General features: G+C 42.7%; 1 protein-coding gene across 1 annotated transcript in view; it reads right to left on the bottom strand.

The window, feature by feature from the left end:
• The window catches only part of LOC112862683 (uncharacterized), a 187,853-nt gene that overhangs the window by 56,135 nt on the left and 118,708 nt on the right, over nucleotides 1-13,010 (bottom strand). Inside the window, exons 29-30 of the mRNA XM_086707547.1 lie at nucleotides 12,533-12,698; nucleotides 7,366-7,504 (exon numbers count right to left, since the gene is read on the bottom strand). Coding sequence (XP_086563673.1) covers nucleotides 7,366-7,504; nucleotides 12,533-12,698 — 305 coding nt within the window. The remainder of the gene's footprint in view (nucleotides 1-7,365; nucleotides 7,505-12,532; nucleotides 12,699-13,010) is intronic.

Below are 13,010 nucleotides of genomic sequence, written 5' to 3'. Positions count from 1 at the left end.
TGAGTTACCCAAGCAAGTGCCCCACAATATGGAAATGTTCTGAGTTTGATTGTCCAGGATGGTAACCACTAGCCACATGTGACTGTTGAGCACTTGAAATGTCGCTACTGTGATTTGAAGAATTGAATTTTAAATTTTACTTCATCTAAGTCAATATCAATTTGAGACTTTAAATTAGATAGCCACATGTGACTACTGCATTGGATAACTCAGCTGTAGCTCTAGAACAAAGATATGGATTGTTGAATTATTTTAAGACAATAGCAGAGACAATTCTTGATATGCAAAACCAAATTTTTAAAAAACATTTTTTTTTTAAATTTTTTTTTTCAACGTTTATTTATTTTTGGGACAGAGAGAGACAGAGCATGAACGGGGGAGGGTCACAGAGAGAGGGAGACACAGAATCAGAAACAGGCTCCAGGCTCTGAGCCATCAGCCCAGAGTCCGACGCGGGGCTCGAACTCACGGACTGCGTGATCGTGACCTGGTGAAGTTGGACGCTTAACCGACTGCGCCACCCAGGCGCCCCTTAAAAAATTTTTTTTAATGTTTATTTATTTTTTAGGGAGAGACAGAGTGTGAGTGGGGGAGGGGCAGAGAGAGAGAGAGAGGGAGACACAGAATCTGAAGCAGGCTCCAGGCTCTGAACTGTCAGCACAGACCCCAATGTGGAGCTTGAACTCACAAATCACGAGATCATGACCTGAGCCCAAGTTGGTCACTTAACCGACTGAGCCACCCAGGTGCCCCTGCAAACCAAATTTTAAATTAAATAATAAAACTTTGGGGTTTGAGAGAGGAAGATTTTTGTTTTGTTTTGAATAAAACTTGGTTTTGCATATCAAGAACCAAAAATCCTGAAGACTAGTGCATGAAATTTATACCATTAAGTTGTAGAGAAGGATGTATGCATGATAAATTACAATGACATTTTTTTGTCCAGACGGAAATAAGAATTTAGTAAGCAAGGAAAGACTGTTTCTAGAACTTAGGTCTAGTGGATACCAAAAAAAAAAAAAAAAAAAAAAAAAAAAAAAAGATGCTGACATAGGGTAAACTGAGGAGAGGATATCCTAAAACAGAAGGGACCGTTTGTCTGGATCTTCCATGGGCTTGGCTCAAGTCTTGCACAAATCAGACATCAAAAAGGAGATTAGCAATGACTGAGGAAGATACTAGCCCTGAGGGAAATGAGGTAGCCTCCCAGAGACTAGCAGACAATCAAAGTGTTGGGGAAAGCCCTGAGGAGTGCCAGAGCCCCCACAGAAGGGTATCTACATGGAATGCTGAGCATCAGGCCAATCAGAAGAGATCTGAGGTTGAACAAGATAATCCAGAATGGGTAGGTGATGTAGCCATTCCTCCTCAACTGCTAGGATGACTTATAAGCACACCCAGGAGCTTACATCATCTCTGAGAGGAATGAAGGAAGAGAAAAGTACAGTGTAAGACCTAAAATTTAGGTCCAATATTATGGTAAAATCAGGAGGGCCTGGAATGGCCTAACCAAAAGGTTTCCTCTCCACTCTGCTCTCACAGATAAGGTCCCTTAGTCAAATAATCTTTCTTATTGAAGGGACCTAGGGCAATCCCTGCTTACCCCCTTAGTGGTTTCTGTCTGTTGCCAGACCATGAAAGTATTCAAATGAACCAATCACATCCTCCTGCACAAATGAGGGGACATCATACACTCCTGATACCACAAAGCCTGTCTCCCATAGTCCCTGGTTGTTCACTTTGTTCCCCGGGTGCAGTTCCTCTGTGGCCCTGCATGGCATGCAGTGTCCTCTTCCCCTGGGATGTAGACGACTGGTAAACTGCTGTTGATCTCCTCTGCCCAGCGTTTAGTGTCCCTGGAACTAAGTTGGTAAGTAATCCCTCACTTACCAACAGGGTGAATAGGAGGCCATTAAAACAAAGGGAAATGGGGATTAATTATTCTTAAATTGACTTATTTTAAATCTCCAACCGACCACTTTTAAGCTCTACCTGTGGCTGGATGAGGTGGAATTAGGAAGTTTCATCTTTTTTTGCCATCAGCAGAAGGGGCTTATGAAGTTAAGTTCAAAGACAGATGAAGGGAGCTCCATACTTTTACATCAAACCGCAAAAATCATACCACCTTTTCACATTTTAGTAAGAATTAGCAAAAGATAGTTGAATAAATGTTTTGTACTGAGAGACTAGATACAATCATTGACTTATCCTGATAGCTCAAGGATGGAGCCTGGAGTTGCTCAATGAGAACATTTTCTCCTGTTGCTCATGTCTTTCACATGTTTTCTAATGATTCTCAATGGGCCCTGCCAGGGACACATTACTCACTCGCTACCCATGTGACAGTGATGTATCAAGCACCAATTATGCACAAGGCAAAGTGCAGGAACTGTCCCAAATACAAAAATGTGTTTGACTTTTCAGCCTAGTAGGAGCCCCAGTGAGGCAGAGCTCATTTACAGCTGCTTCTGACCTTCCTCTAAATGACCATGGTACTTTCCACACCCACATCTGTCTTCTGGCACATATAGATCATATAGATCTACTTAAAACAGTGGTACCAAATAGCAGAATACTCTAATAGAAACATTTATTTTCAGCCCAAACCAAGAGCACAGAAGTCTAGGAACTTGTACAACCTCTTCCTGGTTGGCTCCTTTCCTATCATTCCTGCTCTCCTCTCCCACCAATCTATAGAAAGATTTCTCTTTCTCTCAGTCTCTGGGTCCCGCTTTGCTCATGTCTTACTAGTTCAATCTTTGACTACAGTGCTTATATCTTAAAATTTATTTTCTGTTTATTATGGATATTTTGACATCTTCAAAGACCTTTCTGGCTAAGGATGATACTGCTCCTCCTTGGGCTAGATAGTTCCTAGAAATAGCAAAGGACTTGGCAGGGAGCATGGCTTTGATATGCAAACCAAGCATCCAGAGCCATACTTCCTCTACCTGACCCTTGCACCTGAGGAGGGAATATTCCTCTGCTTTATTCATCCCAGGGCTAGTTAATAGACTACTAGAGATCACCTCTACAACCCAAAGCCCACTGGAATTATTCAACCCAGCCCTGCCATGCCTTTCAGGGTATGGTCTCAGCACTCTCCTTGCTCCTGGCCCACACAGATGCTTTCCCATGTGGCTTTGTATGGCGTGGCATACATCTTGTTTCTAGGACCTGCGAATATAATAAACTTTGTTCTCCCAGGTCCCTTCTGTTCCCTTCTTGTGGCTATACCTGACTGGTCATCACATAAAAGAACACAGAACACTGACGTGCTCTCTTACCCTGACAAGTTTGTGCAGAACTTTGTAACTACCAAGTGCCACAAATGAACACAATTCCTGGCAGGGTTCTAGAGCCCCAGACATAGCTTTGTGCACATACCAAGCCTATTAATTTATGGATGCTTGGAGACTGTTCAAAAATACAATGCAGTTCAGATGTAAATGTGGCTGCTAGTCTAAGCTACAGAATCATAGAATATGGTATACTTTCTAGAGAGGCCAGAGTCAAATTATAGGCACCACCATTGACCAAATCATCAGTATTCTTTTCCCTACTTTCCTGATTCCTTAGTTTAGATCACCATGCTTTGTAGGCGCCATCTCCCCTCTATCAATAGAACTGTGTCTAATGCCACGTGTAAAAAAAGGGTCTCAAGATGATACTCAATACTTTTAGCACTAAATCCTCTTTTATTTCCCTCCTTTCCATGGACTCCATATTTTGAAAGATTTTTCTACCAAATGTTCAGTAAATATTTTCCTGTCTAACTTGATACCACATTAGCCTCCAGCCCAAGCTCCAAGCTGCAGGAAGAGACGAAGAAACATGACATAAAGGAAGAATAGGGCTCCGGAGTCTGAAAAACTGCACAGATGCAAGTTCTGCTACAATAAGCTGTGTGACCCTGGGCAAGCTATGCAACTTCTGTGAATCTTTATTTCCTCCTCTGTAAAAATGGGGGAAATTATTTCTACCCACAGAGTTGGCACATGGTGAGAACTCAACCAGAGCAAATTTCCTCTCCCCCTTATCTCAGTTCTTAGAATTCCAGAATTTCTTAAAAAAAGAAAGAAGTGGGGCGTCTAGGTGGCTCAGTCCGTTAAGTGTCCGACTTCAGCTCAGGTCATGATCTCACAGTCCGTGAGTTCCAGCCCCGCATCGGGCTCTGTGCTGACTGCTCAGAGCCTGGAGCCTGCTTCAGATTCTGTGTCTCCCTCTCTCTGTCCCTCCCCTGCTCATGCTCTGTCTCTCTCGGTCTCAAAAATAAATAAAAACATTAAAAAATTTTTAAAAAGGAAGAAGTTTGACATTTTGTTTACTTGCAAAGCTTTGGGGCAAATGTGTCTTTTTCATCATGCCTTTTGAAACATTGATAACAGGTCATGGGTTCCCATCACAACTCAATCAGACGCCTCATTTGATAAACCCTGGCCTGTGTCTTCTGCTAGGGTGGGTCTGACCAGCACAGCTTGCCCAATAGCACTCAAGAAACAGGGAAACGCTGTTTAAATCAGGGTGTGGCAAAATCTTTCTTAAAAGGTCAGATAGTAAACATTTTCAGCTTTGTGGATCATATGGTCTCTTGTGCAACTACTCAGTTCTGTGTGGAAGCAGTCTAAGATAATTTACAAATGAATAGGCATGACTATGTTTCAAAAACCTTCATTTATGGACACTGAAATTTGAATTCCATATAATTTTCATGAGTCACAAAATACTACTCTTTTCTTGAAATTTTCCCCCCAGCCATTTAAAGATGTAAAAGCCATCCTTAGCCCACAGGCCATACAAAAATCAGGCCTATGACAGAAGTTTGCTGACCCCTGACTTAAATAGTTAAGATGGATTAGAACCACTGTACCACCCAAGCATTTACTTTCAACACAAATGATTACATCACCTGAAATTAAAGATAAGCTCACTTCTCAGGCATTTCTTGCACTGGCTAATAAATAACTTCTACAGGTTGGTGGACATGCGCAGAGGTGACAGGCCCTGGGCAACGTGGTTCCAATGGTGTTAGAGGACAATACCAATTTCTGCCAGGAGCTTGGTAGGTGATGTGGTTTGGAGTGATGGTAGGGTCCGGAGCCAATGGTCAACAAAGAATTCTTGAGACAACTTGGGTGCAAAAAGGTGGTTTTGTTAAAGCAGGGGGACAGGACCTGTGGGAAGGAAGAGCTGCCTGGGGATTGTGAGGAGAGACTGATTATACACCTGGGAGTTGGGAGAGATAAAGTCCAGGGGAAGTTTCCAAAGGTATTTTCACATGGTAAAGAAGACTCATGGATACTGGAGGCCTAGCTGTTGTCAAGCAAAGGTTGTTTTTCCCCCTAGCAAAGTATTAACATGTAGACAGTAGGGAGTTCCTGGAGACATGTTATACTCTGCCTGCCTCAAGTATTTATCAAAGGGCTGCAGGTCATAAGGAAATTTAATTTTATCTGCCATTTCCTTTTGCCTTTGTTTCCCGCATCAGAGGGCAGGTTGACAGGGGCAGAGTGAGACTTCTGTTCTTAGACTGCATCTACCCTGCAACCAGAGCTGATTATGCCACATAGAAGCAGGAGCCAGATATTAGGTGATTAATGGGCCACTATCTTGATGTCCTTGAGCTACATCCTTCCTCAATTTCCCCCAGTCGATAGAAGCATGTTACTCTCATTCCAGGTAAAAGTTCAGTTCTTTCTTTTCAAATTCTGGAGAAGTCTTGAGTTTCTATAAGCAAAAACTTCCCTTGGGTAAACAGTCATGTTTGCTCAGAGTTATGAACTCTGGGGAAGGGTGAGGGAACTTCCCTGTCCTTCCTGCCTCTTGATTATCTAAGGACTTTTCCTTGTTTGCAGGTTTAGCAGTGAAATCATCAAGTGGGGTGACATTTATCCCTTAGCTTCTCTTTTCCTCCTGTTCCCTGCCTTCTTTCCAGAGTCTATTTTTCGATCCACACTGCTGTCTGGCATCCATCCTAGTTCTAAGACTTTAGAGTCAAATGCACCTAGGTTCTACTTCTAGTCTGCCACTTACTAACTGTGCGATTCCAAATACACACAAGCCCGGAAGAGCTCTGAAGATAAAGGCTGGAGGAAATGTGATGAATAAAGGCCTAGTGGAGACATACTGTCCCGAGTGGTTCCCTCCAAAGTCTTTTGAAAAATATACTGAATATACTGAAACCAGACATAGAACACAGTGCCCTCTATTCCTGAGCACTGAGTGTGCCAGGACAAAGGAAGCCCCTCAAAGGAATTCCTAGGGGAAGCAGAATGGTTCCTCTGGGAGAACAGTAGCAAGCTGAACCCTGCACAGCTGGAATCCAAACAGAACCTCCGGGGTATAGTTCTGTCTTCACCCTACGTGAATTCCTTCCAAATTCTGACCTGGGGTTTCAGAGTCAGAGGACTAATGAATGGCCATCCTGAAAAAATTGGAGCCTTTATATTCTACCTGCTCAACTAAGCTACAGCTCAGAAAGTTGTTTATCAATAAAAAAGAAATCAATTCATCCAATTGTTTTCTTCTGCTGAATTAATTTGAATCCAGAGATCCTTGATGCTCAGAGTAAAGAAAATGCAGAGTAGGAAGAGAAAATACAGTTCAGTTCAAACCCTACATTTACATCCTCTATGGATACCCATGCTAGCAGTGAAATGTGATTATAATCCACAGGTAAGAGCACAGCCTCCTGAGGTCTTCCTCCTTGGCTAAATACTTATACTGGGAATTAATCAAAGGAAGTTAATTGATATTGACGATTTAAGAGTAAGCAGAGACCCTTAGGCCTGACCTCTTCCCTTCCCATACAAAACTTATTATTTATCCTAGAAACAGTGTGACTCTCAGTCCTAACTAATTTTCTCATCAGTCATGATTAATTAACCAGATAGACATTCTTTTTTGTATGCAGAACACTTAATACCCACAATTTATTTATTTGAATTTATAAATTTAACTCAGCCAGTTCCACTGGCTTCACACGTGCAGTGAAAATTCTGTTCTTTTGAAAGGTGATTAAGGGCTGAAAAACATAAACAAAACTCTTAGAATCATCTTCAGAGGTATGAAAAACATCATTCCCAATTCAACAGCCTGAACATTGAAAGCAGTGATGGTTGTGCAAACTAACTGTATTTAAGGCACATTTAATAACATTGAGAATATTATGATCGGACAAGAACACACGCTGCTTGGACAGCCTTTGCAGCAGAATGCTTTCGGTAGCCACAGTGCTCTGGCTCAGGTTGTGCCCTATTTTAAGCTCGGTATTCAATCTTGCCAAGAGTGGCCTCCCCCAGTGGTCGCTCAGAAGCACCTGCCCTACACAATGAACTGGACAGGATCCGGCGCTCCAGCCCTTACCGGATGAGGTGCCGCACCGCAGCATCAAACTGCAAAAATATAACCTCCCTTCGAAGGAGGAGTGCCTGGGACACGTGGGCAGGGTCCTGGGGGCTCTGGAGGCTGTCAATCATTTTCTGCAGTTCTTGAAGCTCAGACCCTGGAAGATGGATGACATTTTCGTCAGATAGTGTGACCTACAGGCTACCGTGGCTAACCTAATGAGCCATCATTCACCTCCAAAGCTTACTTTTTACCTAAATGTACTTCTCTTTGTTTGTGAACGTGCTAATTATATGTTTTGCAAGACTAGCAAAGTTATATTGTAGAGCCCAAGGTCTGATTTATCTTCCCTTCCTTCCTTCCTCCCTCAATAAGATAAAAATTTGCTTTGCTTTTCAGAATAAGAACATGCTGTTGAATGAAAGTTTTAAATTTTACAAGGCTATAGCCTCTAGACTGAATAAAAGAATGACAAGGAATGGGAAAATATAGGTCTCAGTAGAGCTGTTAGGGGCTTGAAGTTATTATAGATTACAAACCAGCATTCATTTCCCACAACCATGCCATACAAATCAGCCTCTCTGTCACTGGCTCATTCTCTCACTGGCTCATGGATTAAAGAAGACTCAAGACCATCTAAGGCAAGCAAGAAATATGCACACCCATATGTGTGCATGTGTGCACACACACCACACATGCACACACACCTTCTTCTAGGAGATTATCATCATTTTAGGAGGTGTGAGAGACCCTAAACTGATTTGTTTCTTGGATCCTTACTGCAAAAGTGGACTGGACATAAGTAGACTTTCATGTGTTTTGAATGGAAATCTAAGTTAGGGACCTTTTGCAACACTCAGTACTGGGTTGAAGAAACTGGCCTGGGTATAGATGACTTAATGGCATCTCTATTATTGGCCCAGGAGAGGAGTTAGTCAGAATGGGAGAGCAAAGCAAGAAAATGATGAGTCCTTAGGGAACACTAGTAGGGTAGTAGGTGGGCCCACACTTCCAGGGCTATTGGAATGTCAGCTGATCTGAAATGTTCGCCAACTCCCAGTGAGGACAGTGATAGCTTTCTAGTTGAGAGGACATCACAGTTATGGGAAGAAGACTATGGAAACTGATCTCTGTGCCTGATATGTAGCCCAAGGCAGAAGACAGATGGGATATTCATGAGGCATTTGCAGAGTTACTCTCTCAATAGCTTGTCCAGTCTTGAGCAGCCTTCTACCCTATCTGTCCTGGCATGGGATTTCTTCCCACATTTCTAGATGAAAGAAGAATTGAGGGAATGGGGAAGCTGTCCATGAGAGCCTGACCAGGGCAGAACCAGGACTGAGAATAGTTGCTAACACTTGTGATATATGCTTTTGGCTTTAGGAAAACATGAGAAGTCCAGATTTCATATCCATTTGATGCTTTACAAAGAAGAGAAAAATGGTTTTTAGGTACTTTTCCAGCCGCTGCAAAATTGGACCCAATCACCAAAATTTTTATGACTCCTCTATAAATCTGATGGTCATATCGGACTGAAAAGAAACTTCCTCCAGAAGAGGGGTCATGTTAGAGTGAACTGCACAAGAATTTTGGTGGTGGATGGAAGCCCTATTTAGTGGTAATCAGTGAACCTTATTTGTTCAAGGCCTAGTGGGACGGTCTGCAAGCATTACATGCTGTCAGGTGAAGCAGCAACCAGGGGGGAATGGTTTATAATCCTCTGCCATGACAATGAAAAAGGAATATAAAGTTGCATATACCCCGTGATTAAAGCTCTGTGAAATGTAAAGTGTGTTTGGACAAGGGCTAGAAGGCAGTAAAGGTAAATAAAAATATCTCACTTGTTAGAATGGTTGGATTGCAGGTAATCGTTCTCTTTTCATTATTTCCATTGTTGTTCATATACGTGATGTGTGTGCATGTTTATATGATCACTTCCCAGCAAAATTGTTCTGTTGATAGGTAGTATTATCATTAAAACACAGATGCAGAGGTAGGGACTACCCTTTCTTTGTTATTAACTGACTTTACCATCCTCATTTAGGCTTCCCTTGCCTCATGGCATCAAGCAGCTGCTTGGTGGGAGGGGAGGTGGCTGGCGGGCAGGGCAGAAAGCCTGACTGTGAGGATGGGGCAGATGGTTACCATGTAGTTGTGGTGGTGGGGTTGGGAGGAGACCCTGAGCCAGGAAACATCAGGAAACAAATGAGACTTCCCCAGGAGGGTCCTATTTGGGAAATCAGAGAGAGAGAGAAGTGGGGGCAGGGGAGGGGTGAGGTTGAAATCATAGTGGCCCTGTCTCCATGTGAATACTCAGAGCCAGCACACTTTGTTCTCAGCTTGTCTCTAGAGTTCCTGAAACTCTAAGTTTAGTGGACAGTATTTGGGCTTTAATTGGCCTCCTAAACCTTTACAAGGAAATCACAGTGTAAACTCCCACAGGCTGATTACATCCTCTGCTGACTCCAAAGGGAGTTGCTGACTTTCAGGGAAGGAAAGGATTGGGCAGGTCCACAGAGCTGGTGCACAGTGTCTAAGAGCTGCTTCCTCAGTCAAATGGCAGGGCCAAAGCTGAGATCTGGAGGGTCCCCTTAAAAATTATTTTAAAGCATATGAGCCCACAAAAGTCAAACTCCAAATAGCTTGGCAATAGCCAAGAGGAGGTGGGCAAGGATATGAACAGACCCATCTCTTTTCACCTTAGCTCTCCTTGTCTCCTCTGGGAAGCAGGCCAGGAACTGAGCAACCTAGGCTTTTTAAAAAGATGATTATCACAGAGTGGGATTTTTCTTTTTTTAGTTCAGTTTGCTCTTTATCTATTTTCAGCAGAGTATGCAAAACTTTGCACATTCTCCCTGGAGCACAAATGTTTTTGCTGGCAACATGACAGGGTGCATGCCTCTAATTGCACACCTTGGAAAGCCTGGGCCCCACATGTTTCAATGGTTTCTGGTTCATAAGCATATAAATAGTAAGAAACCAATTTCCTTCATCCTGAATTCCAGGTCCTCAACAATTTGGCCTCATTTCCTACTGTTCCTCAGTGTCACACCAGTAGGTACGCCATTCTCTGGACTGGCCATGTGCAGTCTGCCTGTCACCTTTGCCAGAGTCCTTTTCTTGTCTTACCAGGACCATCCCTCCTAGTCTTCTCCATTGATTCTAGTGAGGGCAAGTACCCCCCACATCACCTTCCCCGCAGGCTCCGCCCTCCCAGCTGCTGTAGAAGTTCCTATGCAGCCTCTATGGAAAGATGACTCTGGCTCTATCTAGGCTTCTATCTCATCTCCGTGTGTCTCAAGGACAGGGATGGCATCCTTTCTCCTGTCCCTCATCTAAAGCCCGGTCCCCATACCCTCCCCAAATCTAGCAGCTCCTCTAAGAGTGTCTTAGTTTATTTTCTGAGTAAACCCCTTTTATAACAGTCCCCGAATTAGTAAAAGGAAAGGCTCTAAGCATGCTTTGGAACTTCTTTCTTCTCTTGATTCTTACATGGAAGATTTGCTAGTAGTTTTGCAATCTCATTAGCCTGTGAAAATTCTGTGTTTTCTGCTGAGTCAGCACCAATCCATCCCTTCTTCATGCTGCCTGTCCTCAGATACAGGCATCAATCTTCCTCCAGGATCACCACTCATACGCTCCCCTAGGGTCTCCTATCTGAATGTTTACAGATTCCTTCCGTGCTCATTAGCGCAATGCAAATCTACCAGCAAACAAGTCAGGGTCTCCCACAAACATATTTCCTTTATACACTGGCCAGAGAGGAATAGATTCAGAGTATATTACACTTGTTTGAAGACCACTAGGTTAGAATAGGCATATTATTAGCTCATTTTGTTGGCTCTTCTCATCCTTTAAAATCCTTGGCTACATGGGGTTAAGCGTCTGACTTCAGCTCAGGTCATGATCTCACGGTTCATGGGTTTGAATGAACCCATGCGGCAGGCTCTGTGCTGACAGCTCAGAGCCTGGAGCCTGCTTCAGATTCTGTGTCTCCCTCTCTCTTTGCCCCTCTCCTGCTCGTGCTCTCTCTCAGTCTCTCAAAAATAAACGTCAAGGGGCGCCTGGGTGGCGCAGTCGGTTAAGCGTCCGACTTCAGCCAGGTCACGATCTCGCGGTCCGTGAGTTCGAGCCCCGCGTCGGGCTCTGGGCTGATGGCTCAGAGCCTGGAGCTTGTTTCCGATTCTGTGTCTCCCTCTCTCTCTCTGCCCCTCCCCTGTTCATGCTCTGTCTCTCTCTGTCCCAAAAATAAATAAACGTTGAAAAAAAAAATTAAAAAATAAACGTCAAAAAATATTAAAATCCTTAGCTACTCTGTTATAATATGTTATCACATTTACATTAACTAATGACATAATTTGACTGGGAGTCAAATTATTAAAATAACAAGATCAGTTTCCCTACTTTTGATTAACCCAGCTTACTAAGCATTTCAGAGTCTTTAATTTACCTTGTGCATTCATCTTAGAACTTAGTGCTTAGTTAGGGTTTATGGATTAGCACTTGGCAAATAAAACTAAAGCCTCAATCATTCAGGACCATCAAGCTACTGTTAGCTCACAGAGGACTGTCTGCAAGAATTCTTGACAATAAATGCTTGGTTCTGACCTTGACATGTTAGCTCACATAGGCCAGAAAGGGAATGAAATAAAACTATTGTGCAGTAGGGGGATGTACATTCTTGTAGAAATTTTACAGAGATTTTAATCCACAGAACATCTCCATGAAACAGGTATTATCATCCCAATTTTATAGATGGACAAAGATCCACAGAATAAAATGTCCCGTTTCCAGTAACCAAGTGGCCGATACAGGGTAAAAAGCCAGGCTTGCCACTCTTGACTTGCTTTACCTTATGGATTAGCCTATAAATGTGGAATTAATTAGTTTGGAGACACTATATTATGACGTTTTGCCCTTTGCCCTTCTTCTCACTGTCATTTATGAAAAAATATTTTAGTTCTGTCTTTCCAAGTATTAAGAGCTTCATATTAATTAACTAGATGGGAGAAATCTTTTTACAATGTGTGAGCATATCAAGTTATCACATTGTACACTTTAAATAGCTTACAATTTTATTTGCCAATTATACTGCAGTAAAGTTGGGGCGGTGGGGGCGCAGGAAGAGCTTCATAGAATTTCAAGCGAATATTGAAGGTGATTTGAATCACCTTTAATCACTTACCAATGCCCTCAGTTCCTCCCCAGTCACCTTTCAAAGGGTTAGCACTTAGAGGAAATTTAACACATGTTGAGCAATTTCCAAGTTTAGCAAAACTGAAAAGGTAGGCCACAATGTCATGGAGAGGGGCTATCAGCTGTAGAGTTAGCTTTAAGGCTTGAAAAGCTGCCTGTGGGTATAACCAACACAAAGAAATATTAAGAAGTTTCTAAGACACATATAAAAATATATGAGCATTGATGGGGATAATATCTTTGAATAAGAATATTGGTTAAACATTTTCACGATATAATATAGGATAATAATTACAGGTTAGTATCTAAAAAACAGAACAACAAAACTATTCATGAACCAGGGTATATGCCTTTGGACAAGGTAAGTCCTGGAGTGAGGCATTTAAAGCAATGTGTTTCCCTTTGTTTAAAACCATGGTGACCAGGGGCGCCTGGGTGGCTCAGTCGGTTAAGCGGCCGACTTCGGC

The sequence above is a fragment of the Puma concolor genome, chromosome B2 (genome assembly GCF_028749965.1).
Source record: "Puma concolor isolate L17-30 chromosome B2, mPumCon1.1.hap2, whole genome shotgun sequence".
NCBI classification, from domain to species: domain Eukaryota; kingdom Metazoa; phylum Chordata; class Mammalia; order Carnivora; family Felidae; genus Puma; species Puma concolor.
Note: the sequence above shows the minus strand (reverse complement) of the source record. Positions and strands in the feature narration are given on the sequence as shown.